This window comes from Azolla caroliniana, unplaced genomic scaffold (genome assembly GCF_043228905.1).
Source record: "Azolla caroliniana isolate FFs.n. ecotype wild unplaced genomic scaffold, voAzoCaro1.0.p SCAF_5, whole genome shotgun sequence".
Lineage (NCBI taxonomy): Eukaryota > Viridiplantae > Streptophyta > Polypodiopsida > Salviniales > Salviniaceae > Azolla > Azolla caroliniana.
The window spans coordinates 7,142,975-7,169,657 of record NW_028230440.1 but is presented as its reverse complement, the minus strand read 5'-3'; the positions used below and the strand labels follow the sequence as shown (position 1 = coordinate 7,169,657).

At 35.8% G+C, this 26,683-nt stretch overlaps 3 protein-coding genes across 7 annotated transcripts; 1 reads left to right on the top strand and 2 right to left on the bottom strand.

The window, feature by feature from the left end:
• Window positions 1–288: 288 nt before the first annotated feature.
• LOC147863980 (tetratricopeptide repeat (TPR)-containing protein) lies at window positions 289–3,969 on the bottom strand. Of its 2 annotated transcripts, XM_087319613.1 has the most exons (3): window positions 3,741–3,969; window positions 3,384–3,671; window positions 289–2,868 (listed from the first exon to the last, which is right to left on the bottom strand). In XM_087319613.1, exons 1-3 carry the CDS (start codon window positions 3,943–3,945, stop codon window positions 416–418), a joined length of 2,946 nt encoding a protein of 981 aa, XP_087175739.1. In that variant the 5' UTR covers window positions 3,946–3,969; the 3' UTR covers window positions 289–415. The 2 variants fall into 2 exon arrangements, with proteins under 2 accessions (XP_087175739.1, XP_087175738.1); XM_087319612.1 differs by having other exon boundaries at window positions 3,384–3,969.
• A 4,280-nt stretch (window positions 3,970–8,249) lies between these two features.
• Window positions 8,250–16,160, bottom strand: LOC147863979 (pentatricopeptide repeat-containing protein At4g21190-like). Its single transcript, XM_087319876.1, has 7 exons — window positions 15,894–16,160; window positions 14,806–14,878; window positions 14,015–14,113; window positions 13,739–13,882; window positions 13,169–13,381; window positions 12,698–12,917; window positions 8,250–8,779 (listed from the first exon to the last, which is right to left on the bottom strand). The coding sequence occupies exons 1-7, from the start codon at window positions 16,124–16,126 to the stop codon at window positions 8,547–8,549; spliced, it is 1,215 nt and encodes a 404-aa protein (XP_087176002.1). The 5' UTR covers window positions 16,127–16,160; the 3' UTR covers window positions 8,250–8,546.
• A 4,590-nt stretch (window positions 16,161–20,750) lies between these two features.
• On the top strand, window positions 20,751–25,123 carry LOC147863978 (small GTPase LIP1-like). 4 transcript variants are annotated; one of them, XM_087319975.1, is made up of 8 exons: window positions 20,751–20,867; window positions 21,035–21,150; window positions 22,265–22,356; window positions 22,482–22,629; window positions 22,798–23,096; window positions 23,392–23,445; window positions 23,526–23,686; window positions 24,713–25,123. In XM_087319975.1, exons 2-8 carry the CDS (start codon window positions 21,060–21,062, stop codon window positions 24,900–24,902), a joined length of 1,035 nt encoding a protein of 344 aa, XP_087176101.1. In that variant the 5' UTR covers window positions 20,751–20,867; window positions 21,035–21,059; the 3' UTR covers window positions 24,903–25,123. The 4 variants fall into 4 exon arrangements, with proteins under 4 accessions (XP_087176101.1, XP_087176098.1, XP_087176099.1 ...); XM_087319972.1 differs by having other exon boundaries at window positions 20,995–21,150; XM_087319973.1 differs by having other exon boundaries at window positions 20,992–21,150.
• Window positions 25,124–26,683: the final 1,560 nt, after the last annotated feature.

Here is a 26,683-nt window from a genome sequence, read left to right as displayed (position 1 = left end):
TGACCACCTCTATGGAAGCTAAAGTTCTTTTATCTATATATCAATATTCATCTTTCTGGGCTCTTTATCAGTTGTTCTATTATAAAGAGTTTGAATTCAGTATCAGTAATATTATTGTGATTCAAACGTGTTTAATAAGTGAACATGATGCATATTACCTGTCTCTTTAGCATCACCACTTTGTGCTATAATCTAAGTAGGCTATTCTGTATTGTACAATTTAATAAAATATTTTCACACGATGGCCCTAGGTTGATATCATTTTTTGTTAAAAGAACATCACTATAATCATCATGTAATGTATATCTTTTACAATGAATATTTTCCATCTTTAGTTCATATCCTCACAAATAGATTGTGGCAAAAAAGAACAAGCTTTCTCTCCATTGCCGTAGCAATCTATTTGGATAAGGTTCTAAATAGAGCAATAATCTTGCAACAGATGCCTTGCAAGATGGACCGCACCACTCTTTTTATAGATCAAGTGCAAGTTGTATGCAGCCTCTCGGCGCAAGTCACAAACCCCCTCAATCTCATTACCGGTTGCCATCACCTCGTCTGCACTGCCGGACATAACATATGAATCGTTTGACACATTCACTGTCGAGTGCTTCTCGTAATATGAAAGTACCTTCTCATAGTAATGTACAGCTATAGTTACAAACCCGATGTGATGATAGGCTCTTGCGAGGTTATAGTTGGATTCTTGGCTATGCTCACAAAGTTTCTGATACTTATGCAAAAATGCAAACCCTTGCAGGACGCACTGATTTCGATTTGTCAATCTGAACCCAAGAGAGAGGTTGATGAGCGAGATACCCACACATAGATTGATAAATGGGTCTTCTGGTTGCAGCTTGCATGCTTGCAAATATTCTCTCAAGGCTCCCTGAGGCTGGCTAATCATTGAGAATTGGTGGCCACAAATGATCATTGGAGGGACACAATCAGCATATTTATTCCGAATACTCAATAGAAACTTCCCGTGTTTTGGAACCTTAAACTCTAACCTGGAAAGGGCTTGATAATACCAGTTCCAAGCACTCACACTATACGGCTGTTGTTGGACCATATAACGGACACAATCATAGCCATGTCTTGTATCTTTGGCCCTCAAAGTTACCTCGGCCCCAAGAGCTCGTAATTCGGCTCTTTTACTCACGACATTCGGATGGCTAATCTTCACACCTTGGTTGATTATCTCTAAAGCCTCACCATACCGCTTACTCATACTTAGAAGCTTGCATACCTTTATCAACATCTCAAGATGTTCTTCTTTATCAAACAAATTTGGGAGAGGTTGTGGCTTTGGCTCTATCTCAACTATATCTGGTTTGAGATCCTCTTCACTATGCCAATCGAGACCTGCTGCTAATACAGCGGCTCTCTTCTCTTCTTTTTCAGCTTCTATCTTTGCTAATGCCTTCTTTGCCCTTGCAGCCTTGTTTCTTTCCCTATTCGGTATTATAGGATTGACATGAAAGAATGCATCACTGAGCCCATCTAGCCATTTTGCTCTGGCGACTAGAACACTTTTTGAGAGACGTTTCTTACCCCCCTTTATGTTTTGATTGTGAAGTTCGGCTTCCAATGCTGTCTTGAGAAGAGGAACAATAGTATCGAGATACAAATCATAGCTCTTTGTCAAATCATAGGCCTTTGCTAGCATCAATACAAGCTTTCCATCTGACCACCAAGATTGTTCTTCACGATTTGAATCCTCGGGTGGGATAAGTATACCCAATGCGTCTTCCACCTTATCCATCTCAATGAGCACTGATGCAAGTGTTAAACGCAATTGTACATCATCTGGGGTATCCATCAGTGCTTTGTGATACAAACTAATTGCCTTTATACCTTCCTTCATTGCTAGGTGGCACTCAGCCATCTTTGCCCACAAGACTTTATTCTGACAGGCTGTGATTCCTTCTAGCATCGAATAATATACAAGTGCAATTGGGTGGTTTTTAAGCTCATTGTATGTATCGGCAACTTGCATGATAAGGTCTGGGAACTCCTCAGCCAATTCTTTCCCTAAAGCTAGAAAATATTCTTTTGCCACCTCATCGTTGCCAAGATGTGCATGACAAATCCCAGCTTTTACTGCCAGATCAACAGAAAGCCCTTGACCAGCACAGTAAAGCCTCCGGGCGTCTTCAAGGCATGAGATTGAAGAGGAGAAATCTCTCTTCTCCATGTATAAATCAGCTAACAGATTTACTACCGTCAAGTCGGCCTCTGTCGGATGTTCATCTATCATCTTCCGAAGAGTGTTGATTGCTTCATCTGTTCGCCCACTCTTTACACGCATTTGGGCTGCCATCTTGCATACTTCCACATCAGTGGGATGAAGAGCTAAAATGGCATCATATGTTTCTGCTGCTTTAGTGTATTCCTTCAGCTCGGCGTAGAAGGATGCAAGTTCTAGCTTGACAAGAACATCCTCTTGATCAGCTTTCATAGCCCTCTTAAGGCAATAAATCGCTTGCCCTGTGCTTAGCCCTTCCTCCAAAGACCATGCCGTGAGTCTCTTCCAAAGAGATACATCCTTTGGCCTTAGATGTGCTGCTAGCATATAGAAGCTTATGGCTTTCTTCCTATTTCCCATAGAGTTATAAATTAGACCCATTGTATGATAGGGTTCAGGCATGTTGGGCACCAAACAAATAACTTCTTGTAGAAGGTGCAAGGCTTGTTCATATTGACCCATGGCATAAAGAAGATTCGCTTCACCAAGCTTCTTTGTGATCTCGGGATCTGATTTCCGTTTCTGTTTCCTTTGTTTCCGCTTCCGTTTCCGACCACGACGGATGCCATATCCGAAACCCTCCCATATTGCATCAAGTGTTGATGGATCAGGATCCATGCCTATACAGAAAACCCATTAAGATAGTGTTGATCCCTAAATCTTTCGCTCCTGAAGATAATACTAAATGACATATTAAGCAATAATGTAAGGACCAAATCCAACACAATGAACAGCAATATAGTATATTTTTACTGGCTAACAACACAAAAACAATCTATCTAAACCAGTAATGCTTTATATGTTTCTCTTCATAAAACTATATTTTTACGAGATTTTTATACACACGAAAGTAAGATCAGAGTTAATGCCGCCAGAAAATATCTCAAATTTAACCAGTAATTTGGTTTGTTGTTCATAAACGGTGTAACTTTTTACACTTTTTGAAAGCAAAACATGTATGTGAAGACAAATCCGTTATCTTTCTGTTTTTCAATGTATGTATGTATATTAAAAGCAATAAACAAACAGAAGTGAAGAGTAATAGTTCATCAGATTTTCATGCATGTATGGAATTCAAAATACAAAACACGTGAGAAAATGAAGTAAACCGAAATCTTATTTCACGAAACTTTACTTGGATTCTTTGATATTTGTAGAATGTCATCAACATCGACACCAAACAAGCCTTTGCTTTTCGATCCGCTTTGCTCTTGTGTATTTTTCTTCTGAAGGAGGGCTCGTTTCCTCTTCTGAGCAGCGAGAGCTTCATATTCGAGTCGCTCAAATTGCTGATAAGGTTGAATACCTGAAAGCTCTTCTTCTGCTAAAGCAAGGGGATCGATCTTACCTCCCAATCGGAACAAAATTCCTTCCTTCACTTGTTCATCATCATCGTTATCGTTGTCATCCTCCTCCTCCTCCTCTTCTTCTTCTTCACCACCACCGCCATCATCATCATCATCTTCTTCATCATCATCGTCATCATCATCACCATCATCATCATCATCATCTTCTTCTTCTTCTTCATTAGTGTTCCCCCTTGTTCTTACCTGTGTTCCTGCATCTGCATCTCTACTTGCTTTCTCCTCTCTGTTGGCATTGTCTTGGCTCGATTCATGGTTTCCATCATTGGGTCCATGCGCCCCTGTTCCTTGGCCTTCTTCTTCTTCTTCTTCTTCTTCATGCAATCCTTCCATCCCCCCTTTGTTACTGAACTCTTTCTTCTAATTCTAATGTGTTCTACTCATCACTCTATTAGCCTATTATCTATGTACATATCTATTCATTTCAATTTCAAGCCTAACTTTTCCTAAATTTCACTGGTGCCCCTAACCCGCATCGCTACGAGTCTTCCTTCTTCTGTAGGTTTTGGAACGAAAGGCTTTGCTGTCGAGGCGAGGCCCGTTTCAGGATTGCAAACCCTACACCTCCAAGCATGCATTAAGCCTTAAAACTCGTATCCCCGATCCTCAAAAGCCTTCAGGTTTGAAGCCCTATAATTAAATACCTTTGCGTGATTGAGCTTCATCTTTGAAAATCGGCTCCTTTGCTTTCACATATGTTACAAGTTTTTATTTTTTATTTTTTAATGAAATGAGCTTCTTGGCGGGCGAGTCCGTCAAGCTCTTTACCAAATGAGCATGTTATGTAATTTTAGATTATATTCCTTTCCATATATCTCGTAAATATATGTATGTTTTATGACAATGATAGACTTGTGATATGTATTTCGAACCCTTTGGATCATTCATATGCGATTGTGATGGATTATACTAGAAATTCAACATATGTTCAATCGCCGGTTTGCAATTGTCCTGAGGTTGCACAAATGCCTTGAGAGATGGACAACAACGTAGTCAACTCAATTATGTCGTTCAAGCCCCATATGTGCACTACCAAATACATGTACAATGCCCATATTGTAACAAGTATACACTTGAGTATACCTTAATGGGCCTATAGTTTGTCAAATTGAGATGTTTCAAGTGCATATGAAACCTTTTGATGAAACATGATATCATTTTCCCTTCCCTACATGGAAAAATATCAATCCATGGACTAGGACCTTTTTATGGGTAGAGACGTTTTTGGAGGCCAAAAAGAGCTTTCTATTATACCCCTTTATTATCTGCCATTCCCACTTTGTGCCCATATTCTTATGAATGTATGCATAACCATATACATCAATGGGCCTATCTATGCATATTAAGGACCTTATACTTAGCTCAATTGACTTCAAGAAAGTATACCTATGTATATGTATGTAATAAGACATGTTTATGGCTACATTCTATCTATTGACAAATATGATCGGTACAAGACTCTATTATTCACATGTCATTGTGTTGTTAATGATGCTCGTTTCTCAAAATGAGTCCACGGTTTTCCAAGCAATTCAAGTGAAATATAATGTACAACTATAGAACATCTTGTACCCACATGTTGACTTTGTTTAAGAGACTTGGTAGGATTGCGACAAAGAGACTATTGAATCCACATATTGGTTTTGAGATAGTCATATCGATTGGTTCTAGTGAGATAAGACATACACTTTGAACCTATTGTGGGCCTAAGGGGCTCATGTTTCATATCTCAAGATGTTTGTTCTTTAATTTTCATATAATATGGTGTGACCCTTGGAAACCTTAACCAATCATGAAGGGGTATAACTATGAAGTTTAAGAGCATATATTTGAGTGAAGCTTGTAAAATGAAATTCTCTTCAATGGACATCAATATTTTGAGAGGTTGCTCCCCTACAAAGGTATATGAAATCTATTTTTCCTTGATATTGTTCTCTTCTCTCTCTCTCTCCTCTTGCACTATGAAGGGGCTTCTTTTAATCCTTCTCTATGATATAATGTCCAATGGGAAGGAATTAAAAACTCAATGACTTGATTATCTTCACATACGTTACCATAAAGGGAGACGTATGTGTTGATGCATTGAACAAGATCCATGTGGTTCATGTATCATGTATCATGGAAACCAAATATAAGTCCAAAGAGCAATCAATTTTGCAGTTTATATAGACAATGTTCAATATCGTAAAATAATGGATTTCCTTGCTATGAATGCATACCACACACATTATTCACAATATCCTTGGAAAACAAAGGTCTTGGATGATGAGTATCTCCACCACAAAGGTTGTATTACATATATGTTTTTCGTGAAACCAAGTTAATGTTACTATTATTAATGAATGTCATGGAGTGACATGAATAGGGTAACTAGTTAAGCATCAGCTGCATCAAGCATTTAATTTAGTCATAATGACTTTTTAATGCTCGGTACTTGCATGAAGATATTCAAAATTCTGTCCCAATACTAAAGTATAATGTTGTAAAGTTAATTAACTATTGACAATACTAGAAAATTCCAAGCAAAGATGGAAATCATACCCATCAATTTTATGCTAGGGTTACCATGTATCTATAAAGGTTGTAATCCTTCTTGTATTGTATTGGATCATTCGACTAAGATGCTCAAATTTATTCACACAAAGAAACATGTTTACAACTCCCCAATTGGCTATGGTTTTGGTGGATAAAATATATAATTGTACATGTTTCTAGTTGTTATAGTATGTCGTGTCAACCCCAAGTTTACATGCCACTTGTTGCATGTAATGTTCCAAAAACCTATGACTACTTTTAGTTTTGGCATGATCATCCTAGACGTATGGACAAAGTGTTACGGGCATGACCATATAATATCCCGTGGTGAGAATTGTCGTAGTATTCTATACACGTGGATAAGTGTGAGGGTTAAACAAAGAGTCTAAAGAAGGGGAGAATTACTTTTAATCCTCGGGATTGAGACAACCCAAATGAGGGTAGCTAGGCCTCTTATTTATAGTAATTCTCAAGGCCCCCAGCCATGTTCACACTTGGCCTACGGGCATGACCATATAATATCCCGTGGTGAGAATTGTCGTAGTATTCTATACACGTGGATATTATATGGTCATGCCCGTAACACAAAGTTAACAAGTTAACCAATAACTCAAAAATGTTTTTCAGGCATATATATAACAAACTACATGGTAATATAATATTTCATTCATTTGTGTTTCGTCACATTTCATATGTTGTGGTATATTTATGGGTTTAGGATAGTGAGATGTGTGTATAGAAGACATTGTGTGGCTAGGATTATACAACAATACTTTTGGAAAAGAAGTTTGGTTTCCATTTAGACTTTTTGGACATTCTACACAATGGTCATGACAATTTCAAGAAAGAAAGATAGAAAGATATATCAACATCTTCTAAGACCAAACTTGGCTGATGAGACAGTTGATTACAATAATGGGTATGTGTACCCAATCATCGAAAATAAAAAATAAAAAACATAAATAAAAGAATTTGAGCATGGTACAAAAAAAAACGTTATGGGGTGTAGCATGTTCTATAAAGGAAATGTCTATGTGTTGAGAGACTAGTTTAATTTCCATCTAAGTCTCTCAAAAAGGATCGGGGGGTTCAAAAGTTTTGATGGAGGTGTGGCCCATGGTCTCAATGTAAATGGTATCCCCTCCATAGCGCCAAGGCAGGGCAACTCACGTTCCCTTGTCTTCTTAATTGCTTCTACATGATGAGTGAATTTGAAGCCTAATGTTGAAGGGTGTTTGGTTTCTACTTCAATGAAGGAGAGTCTAAATGGTGCAAGTGTGTCCATGTTCATCATCCCTCCTTGTCCCTGAAAAAATTTAATGGTGATGTGTTGGTGAATATTGGAAAGGTTATGGTTAATATTTTGTAGCTTATCCTCTCTATGCCATTTTAACTCTAAGATATCTCAAGACCATGTTGAAAGTTTTTCATGAAAAAGACGCACAGTCAAGAGCATATCCAAAGTAAGGGACAAGAATTTAATCTTGTTGGCAACTCCACCTTCTAAAACCTTACAAGGTCTATTTAACCTTTCCATGTTAGAAAAGATAATGGTTAGACAAGCCACAAATTTGTGTTGCCATTGACCTAACATACTTCAACTCATGTTTCTCTTTCTTACTAAAGATAGCATATGAAGCCTAATTAGCAACGCCTTGAAAATGATTGCTTTGACTAGAGAAGGAATAAACACATACAGGGTTTTGTTTAAATAACATTTTCAAGTCTAATGGTGTGTCAAAAGACAAAAGCTTATTGAGATCACATGAGTGAAGTGCATAAACATGGATGATCACAGTGTAAATCTATTGAAATAATAAAAATTTAATATTATCAGCACAATTAAGAAGCTAAAAAAAGAAACATCAAGGATGAAAATAAAGCACAATCGGAAAAGCAGGGTTACACACCACTTAAGAGACTGAAAACATCCCAAAAAATGTTTGTGTGGACTCAAGATGCTTACTTTGCTGAAGTTTTGAATTTCAGATGTATGAAAATTGTGCACACCATTAATTCAATCCCAAAATCAACTCTATAACACATGACATGACATCAGCTAGGGTTTGTTTATTTAAGGATAGGAACAAATAGATGAAACATCAGTAAAGACAAATAACTGGTGAAGGAATCTCAACAATCTCTACAAAACAAATCACTTGAAAAATAAGCAAAATGAAATTTGATTGCCAGTGTCTGCCAATAATACAGTGAAGACAGATTCTGAGATCTATATCTAATCGCCCAAAACTATTACTGTACATTTTTTTTTCACTAATGTAAATTCCATGAATATGACTATATCATTTCTTTCTAGTATTGATAAATTCCATGCATTCGAAGAATCTATCAACCATAAAAGTTACAACTTCAACCCATCATTCCGAATTTTGAAATGCTCATTGTATTTGGGACGGAGTTCTATTTCCTGACAAGGCCTTTAAAGTCGATTTCTGATCGTACACATGAAACTCTAGATCATCAAAACCTCCATGATCATTTGATTTCTCATCTTCGAAGCTTTCATATCCCTCCTCATCAAAGTCATCATCATCATCCTCAACCTCTAAACCATCTTCAGCATTATCAACAATGGCATGCTCATAATGAGGCTCTTCATGCTGTAGAGGCCCTGAAATACAAAAGAATATCATTAAAGGAATAATATAGTATTGCAGGAGTATTACAGACAAATTTTGAAATAAAATGCCACCTACCACTAAAAAATTTATACAATGCTATCAAGGTCACACAACGTCTAATGTGTCTCAGAACATTTAACAATAATTTCCCTTAATGTGCAATTTGGTATATATAAGATGCTTTGAGGAATGAATACATTGTTATATGGATCAATCTGTACTGGTATATCCCATTCTAATGGATAAAGAGAAAGGTTAAAATGTCATCATTTAACAGAATAATGCAAGTTACTTTCCAATGATAAGGCTAGTACAGTTTATGCTTTTAGTTTGTGCTGCTCCACCTTGCAATTCTTTAGTAAATGTACTTAGTTTATCAACATCATTAAATGGATTCTGGAAGGATCTGTTATATTTGTCTGTATTAAAGTATATTGGATTGCTCTGAGTGCTAATTACAGACTCCTCATTATTCACCATATGATAACTTCAGCAATATATAAACCTTTGAAATTTATATGGAAATTTTGGAAGATGGGCACCTCAACTTTGAAGTCTTCTAGTTCTAAGTATTGGGCCATGCCTATCTGTATTTTGATAATATGGATGAACATAAGAAAGAGCATCTGGCAAGCCTTGAATCACCCGAGAATCTAGGAAATGTAAATTTGTAACTGGTAATAGCTAATGGATTTATGAACTTATATTCTCTGATTTATACTCTATGGCAAGTGCGCAACTACCCCCTAATCCAACATACATAAGAACACTTTAGAATATGATGATATGCTTTTGTAAAAGCATATAAGTAGATAACAGCTAATGGAAGAATTCATAGCTCGTATTCCATTGACATCCAAATTCACAGGCACCGCTCAGGCTCCCACACTTAGTCAAAGATTCTCAATGTCACCATCATGTTTTTGTGATACATTTTATGTATGGTAGGAAACCTCCATCTAAAACAAAAAAATGACAACGGAATGACCAGGAGGTATCTATATTTGCCTTAAAAGTACACATAAAGAAGAATGTCAATGTTGCTATGATGACTTTTTACATGCAAATAAAGCAAAATAGTCAAAACAGCCTTCCAAAATTATGAGCAGGAAACCATAACTGGAGTAAATGAGTGTGTCAGGTAGTGGTGGTTTCTTGAGTTTCCATCATCCACTTTTATGCTGACTGTCAGTTGCACGCATCATCATGATGACATCTGAGTCATTGCCAAGAGGACCAATGGAAATACTAGGTTTAGAGAGAGAGAGAGAGATTGGAAACAAGACTTTTTAGCGTGTAATGTTGCACTTTAGCCAATAACTCATAAAGAATATAATGTCAGTTCTAGTTTTCAAGACAAAGATCCTAATGGGGAGTCCATTTTTCTTTACTCTCACATAATAGTTGTTTATTGTGTCAGCGATTTTGGATCAAAAGTGGAGAACATCCAAATGAAGAAGTGAATGCCACTGAATGACATAGAAATTGCAGAATGGGGCAGAAAGAAATTTAAGAATCAAGTTCAAGGAGAGTTACGAAATGGCTTAGGCCAAAGTTATAATTTGGAGAAGGAATTACATGTAATTTGAGGATAAACCTTATTAGAGAAGATAAAGCACACCTAATAGAGGCATAGAAGAAAAAGCATCTACAGGTGTAAAGGAAAAAGCAGTTATAGGTATAAATAAAAAAGAAACAACAGGTATGAAGAAAACAGCAACCACAAGAGTGAAGAGAAAAAAACAATGATAAGAGAAGTTAAAAAAAGCAACGACAAGAGTGGACGGCGTTTTTCTAGAAAAACTCTACTTGCATTATTTATATAGGATGATCAGCCTAGAAATAGAGGAGCTGCATTCTATAGTGAAAGAGGAAAAACGCGAGCCATCACACATTTGTTAGGAGGTTGGACAAGTTACAACAAGCTGACGAAGTAGAGGTGCCGTTGCCTATAGAAGGAAAATCCAAATTGGGTGTTGTTGGTCTCATTGTCTTCCTTGTGAAAAATTCTATGTTCTAGTTGTTTGCTTTAAGTTTTCTTAAATATGTGATGCGAAGACTAGACCTTGAGACCTCTTGCCTCAAGGATCTGAGTCGCTTCCCTTGTGTAACTCTTGTTGATAAAAGCTAAACTTCTTACTATTTGATTTTGAGAGGTTTGGTTTTCAAACAGGTGCAAGGACTATCTTGCCCTATGTATTCTCACATTTACCATCTGTCAGTGTTTCAATTTGCTGTCCATTCTTCAGCTACCTTGCATCATCAGTCATGCATTATCTTCGTATATCTTTAATTCATTGATCAACGCTAGTACAGTGTCAATGGTCATCCTCTTAATTTGTAGATGCTGGCATTGGTAGTGTACACTTCGTCAAGGGCAGGTTGTCTAAATAGTTCCTGGGGAGACCTAGTGATTATCCTAATGAATTAGGAAAAAGAATTATTGTTGGGAGATAGATAAATTTTATTATCATCCTCATAGGTCAAATATGACCCATGGGACTGAAAGTGAAAAATCTTCACATAATATATGAGTAATTGAATAATGACTCTCAATGTTCATGAATTTTATTAATGAATGTTACAATAGAGGGTGCACATCCTGACCATGAGAGGAATGTGCATAGCGAGTAGGAATCGGCAACGGCTTGGCTCAAGCCTGCATCAAACTGTTAAACCGTTTTTAAAAGGTTTGGCGTTTCAGTTCAGTTTGGGCTTGAGCTTCCTTAACTGGTTTGAGCTCGGTTTGGAATGGCTCAAGCTGAACCGAACCGATTTGGGCCAAACCGGTTAAGGCTTAATCGGGTTGGCTAAACCAGTTTAGGAACCAGTTTGGCTCAAGTTTGGAAACTCCCAAACTGGTTAAGGCTTAACCAGTTTGGTTTGGACAAGGCCGAACAGGTTGAGCCGAAACCAAACCGTTGCCGATTCCTAATAGCGAGTGAACTGCATTGATAATGTCCCAAACGTGACCAAAGGCTTTCAAAATGTGATAGTTGATGAGTTCAGAGCAAAATATGCATAGCCTACAAGTTTCCTCACTTGTGCCAAAATGTTCCATTTCACATCCAAGAGAGTTTGAGCTATTTCATATGGAAGCAATGGTGCCAATAGTAGATAAAGGGATGAACTCTAGCAAGTATTAATTAGAGCAGATTCCTAATTTGGAGAAGACATTTTGTCGTTTGGTGCATCATATGTAATATTATGTGTGACCATGGCTCATATCTTTCTCCAGCCATGATACATTGGTGTTTGGAAAAAACCTCATTCATGGTGGAATCGATTAGCATATCATGCATGTATTGCATCCCATTTTCCAAACCATTTCTTGATATCTTGCATCCATCCAATAACCCAAAGTTTTTGTTTTTATGTGTCTTTTGAATCCTTTTACTTTTTTCCCACATGATTCTAGGAAACTTTTTATACTTCAACCCCATGGGAAAACATTGAAGCTCAAATAGGTATTTCTTAAGAGACAAAACATGTAGTTTGTTACCATTGCATATACTCTCAATGCATGGCAAGCCCTCTTTCCCACTATCAAATTACATCAACCTATTTTTCTATTTGTTTGTAAGGTTTCCTTTTTGAACCATCATGTTAGTTTTTCAAACTGGGAAGGACCCATGTGCTTTTTGCAGAGTCCATTAAGGCATAACCTCTCAAGCAAGCTCACATGCTTACAATTCACTATTTGTTTCATTAGCTCCATGAAATGTTTTAAGAATTAGAAGAGTATATATTCCAATTGGCGTCACATGATGCGCAATTAAATTCTTCTCCACACTCACATGTACATATATACAAAATTTGTGTGTATACATAACATATGCATATGTGAAATACATACATAAATGCACATACAGAATAAAAATAATGATTAATAAAGTTAACAACATTACCTTGAGTAGATGGATTAAATTTACTGACTATAAAAGGTTGACGGATGGGAATTCTCTTAGTCCTTCCATCAATTGAGCGCCAACGATATGCTGAAGCAGGATATTTCAATCGCACTCTCTCTGCCTTGTCACTCATTCCAAGTTTCTCATAAGTCTCTGCAACTATGTTGACCATTTCTGTGTCAAGTTTCAATTCGAGTTCCTCCAAATCTGCAAAGACCTAGACAAAAGACGCAAGAAATAAGATGTTTGTTACTCCACAATTCATTTCTCTTCTACATCATCCGCATACTGAATGAAACATAAAGGAGTAACATATGTATTTCACACAAATAACACCATAATCATTGCAGCAAAAAGGACATCTACATGGATTTAAAATCTCACAGTTCCAATAAGAAGAGGATAAAAAATGGTATCTGCATCTATTTATTGTACTTGAAAGAACATCGAAGAAAAAAGATGGCGTACATCAATGATTTCTTCATTCATTTCATAACGTTTGTACATCTTCAGAATCTGCAGGAAAAACCTCAAAGGAGTGTGCCTCATATTCTTCATAAATATTTTATTATAAAGCTCTTTAGCTTCATCAATTCTCCCATCCTCAGAGAACGCCTTTAACAAGACAAAGTAAGTATTCAATGTTCTTCCTTGCCCTTTTCCAAGCATCCACTTACAAACCTGCATGCTACCAAATAGTAAAACAGTTATTGGACAAAACATTTAGCAAATATAAAGAATGGAAAAGCCAGAAATACTACTGATTTTCTCCTTCTCTCCCCAAATGCCCCTTGTCATCCCCCCAAAAGAGAGAAAACTGGGATGCATTGGCCATATAATTTTTCAAAGTTGCACATTCAATTTGAGAAAAATGGGGTGAATTGGCCACACAATTGGTCAAATAGCACATATCATTGTTCAAGAAGAGGTTGACAATGGGCATTGGGGAATAACAATAACTTTGGGCCATTTACGGAAACAATGAAAAACTAAGATGTTTTGGGGTTTTAGGAGCATGAAAACCAAAAGGCTGCCTACCTGTATAATCCGGATCCAGTTTTCCTGAACCTCAAGGGTACGGAGAGCTTTCTTTACTGCAATAAGTGGAAATTCCAATTCCCATGCAACGAATGAATCTAGTGCTCCATAAACCTCTTCCTTAACATTCGAAACTGATTGAATCTGTTCAACCAGTAACCATTGATGATCCATTGCAAAAGAACTAATAACAAAATTTCCATCTCATTTGGATTTACTAATTTTAGATGTGCTGATCAATAAGTATAGATATAAGTATCGAGGTTTGTGACCCACAAGATCAAGAAGCTTATCTCCTTTGCTGATTGTACCTCTGCGCTGTTTGGTTTTCCAGATACGGGGCTTTCTGAGTCTTTTCCCTCCACCGAAGCATACCTACTAAGAAATATTGAATCAATATTTCTTTTCTTGTGAAACTAATGTTTCGTAGACTAACAAAAGACTGTCCAAAAATGATAATAACGATTATGAAAAATCACATCAAATTCTCTATGATTGAAAACAAATGGATTAATAAAATAAGGTAAAATATCCAAAACTCATATAGTTCCTGCTCCCTCTCTCAAGATTCAGGGGATTGGTTGTGTTGGGGAGTTAGAACTCCAGCATTATAATTGTTAATTTCATTAATTTCTAATAAATCAAGAATTGCTATATAGCATAGCTAAGGATTATCTGTTATTGGCTCTCGTTAAAACACCAACACAATTGAATTTTTAATCCATAAGAGTTACGCAATTTTTATGATAATTCACCAATGATGGAATCATAGCTGCACTATCATTTATGCCATCCATTTCTATTAAATACAATGTTCATATGGATTGTCATATAGGATGAACTTGAGTATCAGAGATTGAGAGGGACGACTCCATTAAATTGTTCCTCCCAAGAGAAAATATTGAGTCTCCATTTCACTCCATATATATATATATATATATATTGTATGACACGTACATAAGAACTCTAAATTGCTTGTGATTATTCACAGATGATGAAATTATAGCTGAGCTATAAAGTATACCACCTATCCTTATCAAATCAATGACATTAAGTCTTAAGATTACCCATCTTTCACCAGTTCGACATGAAAGTGTGGATGACTGTTGGGATGGAAACATGACCGTTGGGCTGAATGCACTGAAAAATGTTAAATCCACATAGAATAAGGGGATTTGGAAATTGGCAAAAAAACAAATGAAGAGCAGATTTTCTCATACAGTATACTACCCACTGATGTAGGCATATAATAACATCATAATGTCATAAAGAAGGCTTTACCAAAAGTTAACTTATTAATCTAGATAGTAATAGAGTAAATAAGGAATGGCATAATTAAAAACTAAACTACACCAAGTCTCCAAGCTAATGTGTTGGAATACGATTAAACTAAAATGCATGAGGTCTAACTACAAATGTGCCCATTTGGTTACATTAGTAGGTAGACTCAAATAAGAAAGCTGTCAAGGTAAGAACAATAAAAGAAATTGAACAATTAACCTAAGCAACATGAAGCTTACCTACTAATTTGCTCAAACGAAATGGAGTGCAATGGGAAATGGTGAAACTATACTACACACTGTTCAACTACTAATATGTCCATTCGGTTACATTAGTGGATACACTAAAATACAAGACTCAGCCAACCTTTTAAGTCTAGCTACTAGTGTACCAACTGATTGAACTACATGAACTATAGAGACTGATGTATTCGTACTTTTACATTAAAAGGTTGACTTTTTCCAATCCTTAACCTATCTAGTACTCCAACCTTATTAATTGTCAGAGTTCAAGTAGTTTAATCATTTTATTTAGCTCATTTTCTTTAACTACAGTGATATGTGCTCTATCACATGAAGAATTTCTAAGGCTACATTCGTTCTGACAAAATAAATATTTGCTCGCTAAAACAAAACTAAGGAACTAAAAGTGAAAGCTTTTGAACAGACAAATAAATAATGATGTAGTAAACATCTCTAAAGGACTGAAAAGGATTAGTGCAGAGAAACAGCAAGCGGATACGACCGAATAACAACGGTCTCTCGTTTATAAAGACAATGAAAGAAATGAGACCGTATGGTTACGATATGAGGAAAGAGAGGCAGATAAGACAGAAACATTCAGGTAGAGAGAGTGGTAGGAATTGATGAGTAACCTCGCAGTTTCAATCGATGAGGGAAGGATGCTCCCACGCAAGCTTGCCTCCACGGAGACGGAGACGGAGGTTCGTGTGCGATGGAGGCAGGGAGGTTTGTGAGGGGGATCGTTTCTTCTGTGAGTTAGAAGGAAGGAAGAAGGGGACGAGCTCCAGAAGGCGCTGCGAAGAAGGTGAGAAGAAACGCCATGGCTATGGCTGAGGCGCCATCGCTGCAGAGCCACCGATTCCATATCTTTCCTGGTTTTCCTTTCTTTCTCCGTTTTCCTTCTTCTTTCTTCTTTCTCCGAGAGGAGAGAGGAGAGGGGTATTTGGGGAAATAATTCTTCTTCTTCTTCTTCTTCTTCTTGGAGCTCACGTGATGGTTGGAGGGGCCAAAGAAAGGCTCACGTGATGGGATGAGATCTCTATATAAAAATCGAATTAATTGACAATTATAATAAGGCCATTCATTCATTTGACACGTAGTGTGACATAGATCTATCCGTCCCAACGAACGAACGAACGAACGCATGTTATGAAGAACCCGTCATTTTTTTGGCGAGGCTCCTGCTCTTACTTTGGTTCCATGTGATGTATCTCACAACCAAACCAGGGTACAATCTCAGGCAATCGTCGGGTGACACCCCCCGACTGTGTGTAAGATCCTTCTCGATTCCTTCGCTCGATGGGTCCTTGGGAGGAAATTTGCCCTTTCTTCCTCTGTGTCTTTCAATTTGATTTGCTTCATCATTAGTTTATCCGTGCTCACTCATCGGACGAGGGGTATTCGTAAAATGCTTCTTTGCCCCATGTGAAGCGTATATTATGGGAATGTAGTTGTTTTTGTTATCATGGAATGTTTCCTCGTCTCCCTTTATGAGAGATGTATTTGGGGGCATAGATTGACATATTCGCATTCGTCGGGTTTCCCATTCGAATGCAACCGAATACGAATACGAATGGGTGGTCAAGTATTCGTTTAACTCAAAAAAAAAACTGTCTTTTTTAATTTTCAGGATAAAAAAAAGAGGAACTTGACAATAAATAGGGATAATAAAAGAGGGACTTGGGGATTTGACACTACTAGATTTTTATAATAAATGTATAACTTATAAGTATTCGTTTTATTTTTAATAAATAAATAAAATAAAATAAAGGCTCATTAAATTCTCACTTTTTATTCCCTCAAAATTTATGGATATTTTTATTTTGACATTAAAAATAGTACTTCAAACTAATCATATCTTCATAATTCATACTAATCATATTTGTATAATAAATATAAAAATATTCGTTTTTAAAAATTAATTAATTGATTGATTAATAAAAATAAGTTTCATAAACTCTCTTGACACTATAATCTATTAATGAATAATTGTTCTTTTTTTGGTGAAATAAATTTATTTATATAAATAAATCAATATTTTATATTTATTTTGCAAAACGAGTGGTTTTCTAATATTCTTGGGGCCATTTCGTATTCTCGAATATTGAGAATATTGCGCATGGACAATATCACGAATATCACGCATGTGTCAATCTATGTTTGGGGGAATGTTTTCCTTGTTCGGGATATTTTGAGAATGGTTTCTTGTCACATATGAAGTGTAGTTTGGGAGTGTTTCCTTCCCTTGGTTTCCTTGATAATTTATTCGTTGTCCCAAGTCGGGGTATATCATGGAAATTATTCTTGATCATGTGTAGGCTATGTGAATAAAAAAAGTGGGTCCCAAATTAAGGGTATTTTGTGGAACAACAAGCAAAGTGGTGCCAAACATGCATTTGTGGTGTGTGGCATACAAACACGAGCATAAGTTGGTAATATAGCGGTAGTTGTATTGCTCAAAGGATAGAGCCCTGACACAAACAAAATGACATAAATTTATGATTGCTCCGAGAGGTTAAAGACACGAACACGACAATCGGATGGAGTGTGTGTTGCTATAAGAGTTTAGAGACATGGGCACGGTGAGAGTGTCAAACGCCAAGAGACAAAATAGAGATAGGCAAGCAAGCACAAACATGACATGGTGTTTGCTCACGCAACAATAACATATATATATATATATATATATATATATAGAGAGAGAGAGAGAGAGAGAGAGAGAGAGAGAGAGATTGGCACAATGTATAGAACAATGTGTGTTAGGGTTGGGGTGGTCAAGAAGGATAGTACGTTGTTGTATGATTTGTCGTCACCTTGGATATCCAATTTGGGTGCCAGTTTCCCATGTGAAACTTATTCAATGGGTATTCAAAAGGTTGGAGGATAAGTTTATATATTGGAGGTCTCAAAATTGGCCTTTTCATGGGCAAGCTTAAGGTGGTCCAATGAATTATGGCCTCTATGGTGTCTTATTATCTTCCTTTGCTACCATGGTCGAGGAATGCTCTTGAAATGATGTCATACTCAATGCAAATGTTGTTATGGAAAAGAAAAGGGAAAAGTGCGTCGTTGTGGTTGGCGTGAGATAATGTTTGTACTTTGAAGTGTCTTGGTGGGACATCAATATTGAATTTATACGAGCCTATGGTGGCTCATTGATTTGCTTTCATTCGATTTATGTTTGAGGGTGTACAACCTAGAACATAAATGGTGGTATACTTTATAGAGAATACCGGAATTGACTTTGGAAACATGACGGTTGAAGGTCATGCAATCATTGTAATCATTATGAAAGAATAATCACTAAAACAACATTATTATGCAAATATGTCTAACAATTATCAAAGAAGCTTGCACATTCAATTAGTTATGGGCCATGGCTACGTTCTTTGGACTTCCATCTTTCTTATGTCTAAGAGGTGAATCCCACAATTAATCCTTCAAGAAATTGATGACGAGCAAAACTGATTCCTTGCTTAGTATTGGAGCATGGCTCAATCACAAAGGAAATATTGTTATTTTGGACTAAGTCATTCCAAAGAGATTGACATATTTAGTACTGCGTTTGTTTCAAAGTAAGATATCTAAAACTAGGATATAACGTGATAACCACCATATAGGAACTCTATCTCTATATGTTGTCTTGCAATGTAAACTTTCTTTTATGGCTTCGTGATAGCGACCAATCATTACATGTTTGTTTTCCTTTATAAAATAAATCTTCATAACTAGCTTATGTGGGAGAAACAATAAAACGATCTCAGATCCTTTTGAATGCCTTGTAACAACAAGAGTACATTGTCTAAGGTTTCCCAATTTAATACATCATTTTGAAGTAGATAACAAGTATTACTAAAACAAATTGATGGTTATATAATATATAATGCTTTCCAACAAAAGGTTTCCCAATCAAATACATCACTTGAAATGGATAACAAGTATTATTGTAAAATATTGTTGGTTGTGCACAATAATGTCTTCTAATAATAATACGAGTACATTAGGTACTCATTCCCAACCTAATATATCACTTTGAGGTAGATTAGCAAGAATTCCTTTAAAAAAATCATCACAATATGTAAAATCTTAGCTATTGATAATCAAGGTTTCACCTAATGGAGTTAGGCTTCTCAAATTTATGTCTTGAATTTTATATTGAAAGTCAATTAATGTGAACGTTGCAACATGTGTTAAGTGTGCATACTCTTTTGTTTCTTTGATTATAAAATTCATATATCCGCTTTATCTTGTCTCCTCTTCCAAATAATGGCTACTAGCACTCTCTATTTTTTCTCCTAAAATTATTGCTTTATGACTTTGTTATTTATAGATGTTTATGATAAATTATTAATTTCTCACCACTTTATTGATAACACTGCCAATCAATCTAAAATGGAAGGCCCACAATTCTCCTTCTTGCAATTTGAATTGTTCCTTCACTAAAAATCTCCTCTATAAATAACAAATTCATGTTCCACTACCGAGGTTTGATGATATAACATTTTTTGTGGTTTCCTAAATGACATGTAAATTAAGCATAAATGAATGACCTAATTGAACACAATGATTGATTAATTGAATGTTGTCTTAATAACGTGCATATGAAGGGATTGCGAGTGTAATCGAAACTTCAAGCCCATCAGACCACAACATTTTCTTGGGACATTTTCATTACTCACACACCACAATCTTTCTTATCACAAAAGTAATCTCTGCTGCACATAAAAACAATGGAATGAAGCTCAATTTCAAGAGGGAGTGCTTGTTTTTATTGATTATTATGATTCACAATCTAAATATTATCATTTCCCTCAACTTCCTTAAACCTTTAGGGCATGACATTAGTTTTGGTTATGATAAATACTTTGGAATTGAAATGGTTTTGTAGGTGTATGATTAGAAAACAAGATGCTAAAGTTTGATATTTCAAGACAAGCACAAAATGTACAAAAGTCTAAAGATGGGGAAACGGCTTTCGCAGAACACCGTTTGCAGAATGATATAACCATGTAGGTTGAAAGTGAGGCCAGTACGAGAGATGTCTGATGGGCTAAAAATACCCATTCCAATATGTAATGTATACTTCAAAAACGTGCATGCAAATCACTCAACAATTTTTCAGGCGAGATCTTTGAAGATGATCTCGCGGGATAGAGCAAGCCTGAGAAGTGTTTGTTAGAAGGATACGATATGGACATTGGGGGACGCCTTAAAAACATGATGAAGCATACACGAGAATGCATGTATACATACATACATACATACAAATATATTCATACATACAGTAACATACATATATGTATATTCATGCAAAGGCTTGAGAGCTTATTTTCTTTCTTGTTTGAAGAGGAGGACAACGAAACGAAATAATAAGAAATTTGAGGTATAGAAAACAATAATACTAATACTAATACTAATACTACTATAATAAGTTATAAGTTATAATAATAATAGACACTCACTTTTCTAAGCCAAAACACGTGACACACACGCACACACACACACACAAGATATATGATCAAATTGATAAATGAATGACAGAAACAGAGAGCGACAGAGACAGAGACAGAGACAGAGACAGGGAAGGATGCATATACTGGAGGACGGTAATATGTTTCATGTTATATATTATGTATACATACATATCATAATTCAATTTTGTTTTTATTTACTCAGTTTCTGTCTCAGATCGCACACCCCTCCCCAACCCTCCCTCTCTTTATTGTTCAGCAGAGCTTTCTTTTTACTGAAGGAGAAGCATTTCCATGCCCAGTCTGCAGAGGAAGAGGAGAGGTGTTATGATCCCTAGGTTGGATAAGAAGCATGACAGTGATGAGGCAACCCAAAGCCCATCTGGCCAAGTTCGTGTGCTTGTGGTGGGAGATCCAGGTTAGTAGAATTATTCCAATTTTCTCTCTGAAGAAAGGAAATTGAACTCCCTCTCCCTCTGTCTCACTACATATACTATATGTTTTCTGAGTTTCAATATATTAGCTGGCTTTGAATCTGAGTTGGGCTAAATTGAAATTGAAATTGATTTTGGGTTCATTTATAAATGTTTGATCAACTAGAAGATTATGATTGGTTGTGCAAATTTATTACATGAAACTTGATTAATTTAAAAAGAAATAAAAGGATTAAAATTGAAGATCGTATGTGTGCACTAACAGCATTGGTTTTTTTGTATGTGTATATATACACATATACATACGGCTGTGTGTATATGTTACATCTTGACAGATCATGCAAATTTATTACATTGATCTATTCTTTAATCTGATTTGGATTTTATTTTTGTATATGTATGTCTTCTTAAAAAGTAGATTATGATGGTTGTGAAATTCATTACATAAACATTGGAATATAGTTTTCCTTGTCTCAACTGATCATCAAGACACACCTTTATTTGTTGGAAGAAGAGTCTAAGATAGCACCATTTCTTCGGAATACCTCATAAAATTTTTGTAGTAAGAACATATGTTTCCCGATCCATCCACTCCCTATCCTTACCACACAATGTGTCCCAAGTAGTGACTTTCTTGCATAAATAGTTCTCTTCTCTTACCATTTATAATTTACTTTGTATTTTTTGATCTTTGAGGACATAAAATCAAGATGTTGGTGACACTCCTCAAATTTGACGACAATATTTTGTGTTGAATATACTACTGCAATTTCAATCGAGTATCTCATGATTATTTATTTATACAACAGGCCAGTTTAATGTGCACTCAAATGCATATCTTTAACAAGAACACAACTGATATCCACTTTTGAAATCTGAAATAGCTGTCCCTGAAGCTTCCCAAGATGTTATCAGTCATTATAAGAGAATGACATTTTTTTATAACAATTTTGCTCTTGAGAATTACCTTAGAATAATGTCTCATCTCATCAAATTTACATATTAATACAAATGTCTGGTCTCATGCACCTCAAGATAAAAACAAAACACAAAACCAGCTTGTGATATACTAAACAAAACCTTTCTTATGTTTGACAGGAGTAGGAAAGACATCATTGGTACAGCTAATTTTGCATGGAAAACCAGTTTCGACTCCTCGTCGGACTGTAGGATGCAGCGTGGAAGTTAAGGTCATTATCTCCTCTCCTGCAAAGGAAGAAAATATTGTTGAGAAAAATGAAACAAAGTACATGCTCTCCGAAATAGTGTATCAACATACACTGAACTATAAATTTCTTAATAATAATGTTCGCAGCATATAACCTATCCCAGCAACAATGGAAGCTCAACTCCAAATAGCTTGTTAGTTGGAAGAGAACGTGATTTCTTCGTCGAATTGTGGGATTTGTCTGGGCATGATCGTTATAAAGATTGTCGGTCACTTTTTTACTCTCAAATAAATGGTGAGAATGGAAACTTGATATTTTGGTGGACATGCCTAAATGAACAAGCCTCAATTGTCAAATGTTTATTAGTGTTAATTTTTTTTCCTTTTCATGCTGTTTTTATTTTCTCTGTTTTTGTTCTCACCATTTTTCATTTTCCATTTTCTTTTTGGGGGGTATATACAGGTGTTATCTTTGTTCATGACCTTTCGCAGAGGAAGACAAAGTTAAACTTACAAAGATGGGCAGCAGAAATCGCTGCACGTGGGACTTTTTCGGTGCCTATGTCCACATTTACCACAGCTGGTATCCCTGTTCCATTTCTTGTGATAGGAAATAAAACAGACGTTGTGCCAAAACATGGTGGAAGTAGTGGCAATCTTGTAGATGTTGCCCGACAATGGGTTGAGAAACAAGGTTTTCTTTCAAGTGGTGACGAACTTCCTGTCACAGAAACTTTCCCTGGAAATAGTGGGCTTGTTGCTGTAAGTAGTAGAGAGTTTATATAAGACATTTTTTTCCCAAAAAGAAATGCAAAATATGAACATTTCTATTTGCCAAAATAAATTTTATGTCCTATTTCTCTGCATATTTTATTTTGGCAAAGAAAAAAAGAAATATAAATACTGTTATTTGCAAAAGAAAACATAAAGGCTATATCCTACAAAATAAATAGAGCCTACTCTCAGCAAAAAAGAAGAGCAGGAGAAATATATTGTGGTAAAAATGCTATTAACATTGCCATTAAAAAGAAATTGTTTTACAACATGATTGCTACAGTGTGCTACTGAAGGCCGTCTGGATATGGAAGCGGTTAAACATTTTTTCTGTGGTGTAAGTACTGTACGATACCATGGATATTGTTGGAATGTAGCTCTTTGTCACTTTTTTTAATGGATCTGTTTTTGATGCAGTTAATCAAGAAGAGATATTTAGGTGAAGATATTACAAAAACTCCTGTGCCAAAATGGTCTAATTCTACACGGAATTTTAGCTCTTATCATTCACGTGGAGTCTCTCTTCATGATGATGACAGTGATGATGTTGATGAGAATGGCTTCAGCAGCTATACAAGGTATTTTCCTAGTGAACTTAATACTGAATCTGCTTGATATTTTAAGATGTTCCAAGCATAATCAGGGAGCTTTAGTAACTAAACAAAGCAAGGACAATTTCTTCTTCTCAGTTACAATAACACCTTGCTCAAGCATGGGCGTAGGCGATAGTCAGTCAGACATGCATCTATAGAAAAAAGAGAGGACAAACAATGTTATCTGGCCACTTGAGAATGAAATCTTACATCATTTAACTTTACAAGATAGCATGTTATGTATTTAAAAAGATGCAACAATTCTGACCTCTCAATCTATCAATTGATTGAGAAATCCATCACCAAGATTGTAATGCCAAACAAATGGAATGTTGATGTGATGAACTCCAGATTTCACGATAATGATAAGAAAGTCAAATATTTATTTCTCGCCTGAATTGTTTTCTTTGCATGGAGCTGCCAAACAGTAGAAAATATTTTTTTACCTCTAATGGCTATGCTTAGCCCATATCACTGCAATTGTGTAGCATCACAATATGCAAGTACTTCCCTTTGTAGTGTTACAACGTGCAAGTTCTGCTAAATAACCGAAATCTTTTCGATAAAATTTTAACTTATGCTAAGGCCATATATCTTCATTTGTATAATAGCACAATGTGCGTGTATTATCATTGCAGCTACTTACAACTACTGAAAATGCATAAAAGCAATGGAAAATATTTTTCCAATAGATTTTTTTTGTTATTATCAGCAGAATCTGCAAGTAGTGTCTTTGTTCTTTTTATGTTCTTGTTATGTTACACAGCTTTCATGGCTATGCGTAGGCCAAATCCCTTCAAGAAATTGCTTGTCGAAGTTCCAAAAAAGATATTGGAAAGATTAACTGCTTTCCTAACTGTGGGAAAAATAAAAAATACTAAAAAATATTGGAAGAGACCTGCAAGAAATGTTTGTCTTAGTTGTAGAAAATAATTAAACTAAAAGAAAATGACAATGAGAAAATCTTTTGGATCCTTTATTTGTGTTGGTTAATGGTGTTATGACATTCAGCTCTGACAGTGGAGGATCAGCAGCTCAGTACAGAATACAAGATCCAGCAGCACAGTTCACACTATTGCCATCTACATCTCCATCTCTTCTCACTCAGCAGCCTCTTCCAATGAGTGAGATTCGCATAGCTGCAAGATTGGGTTCTTCGCTTACACAATCGAGTTCTTGGATATCTAATTCCAATGTATGATAGGGAAAAGGGTGTTGTGTGTATTCCATTCTAGTGTTGCACAAACACTCAAAATTCTTTATTGAGTTCTGAAATATTGTTTTGGTCATTTTTTTCGTTATCACTACAAAGTGCCTTACTCCCCTACCCTGTAGGGTTGCATTGTTTATGCCTTATTCCTTTTCTAACATTATATTTTGTCAATGAATTCAATCAAGTAATATATTGAAATTTATTTGTTATTTCATGGTTTCTGAACTGGGTATATTTATATATATGATACAAGTGGGTAAATCACTTGCAAATGTCTTTACATGCTTTCTTCTACTCATGGCATTGAGAGCTTTTCTACACGTACTTTCTTTTTAATGCTTTGTGAAGGATCAGTGGATCTCCAAGTTCCTACCCTATATCTGCTCATAGTAGGTGTTCAACCTTGTCTTAAGATTTCCTACATGTAGTATCATATAGTTCAAAAACAAAAACTAGGCTGGTTGTTTATCAAGGAAATCTCTTAGTATCACTCTTCTCTTGTACTAGACGAATATTTCAATAGTAATTACAGAGTCAATAGTTGCAAGGGAGTGGCATTGGATTCATTAGTGATTCGTCCTTAGTTGAGGTAATACTTTCCTGCAAGAACGGAAGCATTTATTTTTTTAGTTTTGTACCTAACCATTTCACAAGTTTACTAACAAAAAGAGTGCATCCATTGAATAGTATAGATTGTCAATGACCAACGAAACATTTCAAATTTATGAGTGGTAAATCACAATAAGTCATCAACATTGTGATAGTAATTATTTTTTGAGTGCAATGTGTGCATGTGTATACTAGTTAATAACAATTGCAACTAAACAAGATATGAAGCTTAAGACATTAATAATAAATGTAGGCTGTAGCTAAACAAGATGTAAACATTTGCCCTGTGATGAATTGACTTTAGTTCGTAGTGGTAATATATTTTGAAAATGAACAAGTGTCTTCACTCCCTATAGAAGGTAAACTTTGTATATTCTGTGATTGGTGGAATGGTTGCTGTCTCCTTGCCTCTAAATATGTATGTTCAATTGGTATGGCTTTCCAATGTGACCTCACTTTCCATGAAAGGTGGATTGCATTCAATAAGTTAATGTTGTGATTACTTTATGTGGCCTTTAGTAATAGATGGAGAACTTCATTGCAAAGTGCCGTTTTGAGATCAAATAAAATAGGTGCCTTTCTTTCAATATTTAGTAAAGATTGGAAGGAAAATATAATGTGCTAGGTCAAGGGAGAACTGACTAAAAATGTTTTTTAGAAAAGGAATGGAATTTCTCCACAACTCCGGCAATTTTGGAAATAGATGGGGGCATGAAAATGAGTAGGAAAATAGTGTTTTTGATGGTAATTGATTCATAGAGTGAGTTATAGCTTATACCAATCAGTGAGTGGAGAAAAGGTGTGAATGCAGACGATATGTGTCGTTTTTGTATGCATCCAGTGGAGACTGCTCAAAATCGTTCGTGGAGATAGGATTTTGCAAAGAAAATATGGAAAAGAATCTCAAGAATATTAATGGTAGTGTTTCCTCAATCGGATGATAGTGTGAGCAAATGTACAAGGGTAACCAAAGCTGTATGAGAAGAAGGATGTTGTAGATGTTAATTTGTTGAGACATAGTCAGATGCACAAAAACAAATATACCCCTAAATCCAAAAATATCAGTTGGTAAAACTAAAATATGGCAATTGGTATAGTATAACAATTTGGAAAATTTGGAAGGATGGGTGCTTGAAGGTATTCCAAATTGTGATATAAAG

What these genes read in the sequence shown, in the direction of transcription:
- LOC147863980 (XM_087319612.1), bottom strand. Translation starts at nt 3,945, where the DNA reads ATGGAAGGATTGCATGAAGAAGAAGAAGAAGAAGAAGAAGGCCAAGGA. An exon ending in ACAAATATCAAAGAATCCAA is followed by an intron (nt 2,869 to 3,383) that starts GTAAAGTTTCGT and finishes TTTTCTGTATAG; the next exon opens with GCATGGATCCTGATCCATCA.
- LOC147863979 (XM_087319876.1), bottom strand. Translation starts at nt 16,126, where the DNA reads ATGGAATCGGTGGCTCTGCAGCGATGGCGCCTCAGCCATAGCCATGGC. An exon ending in GTCGAACTGGTGAAAGATGG is followed by an intron (nt 14,114 to 14,805) that starts GTAATCTTAAGA and finishes ATTTCTTAGTAG; the next exon opens with GTATGCTTCGGTGGAGGGAA. An exon ending in GAGATAAGCTTCTTGATCTT is followed by an intron (nt 13,883 to 14,014) that starts GTGGGTCACAAA and finishes CTGGTTGAACAG; the next exon opens with ATTCAATCAGTTTCGAATGT.
- LOC147863978 (XM_087319972.1), top strand. Translation starts at nt 21,027, where the DNA reads ATGCCCAGTCTGCAGAGGAAGAGGAGAGGTGTTATGATCCCTAGGTTG. An exon ending in GATGCAGCGTGGAAGTTAAG is followed by an intron (nt 22,357 to 22,481) that starts GTCATTATCTCC and finishes TAATGTTCGCAG; the next exon opens with CATATAACCTATCCCAGCAA. An exon ending in GGCTTCAGCAGCTATACAAG is followed by an intron (nt 23,687 to 24,712) that starts GTATTTTCCTAG and finishes TATGACATTCAG; the next exon opens with CTCTGACAGTGGAGGATCAG.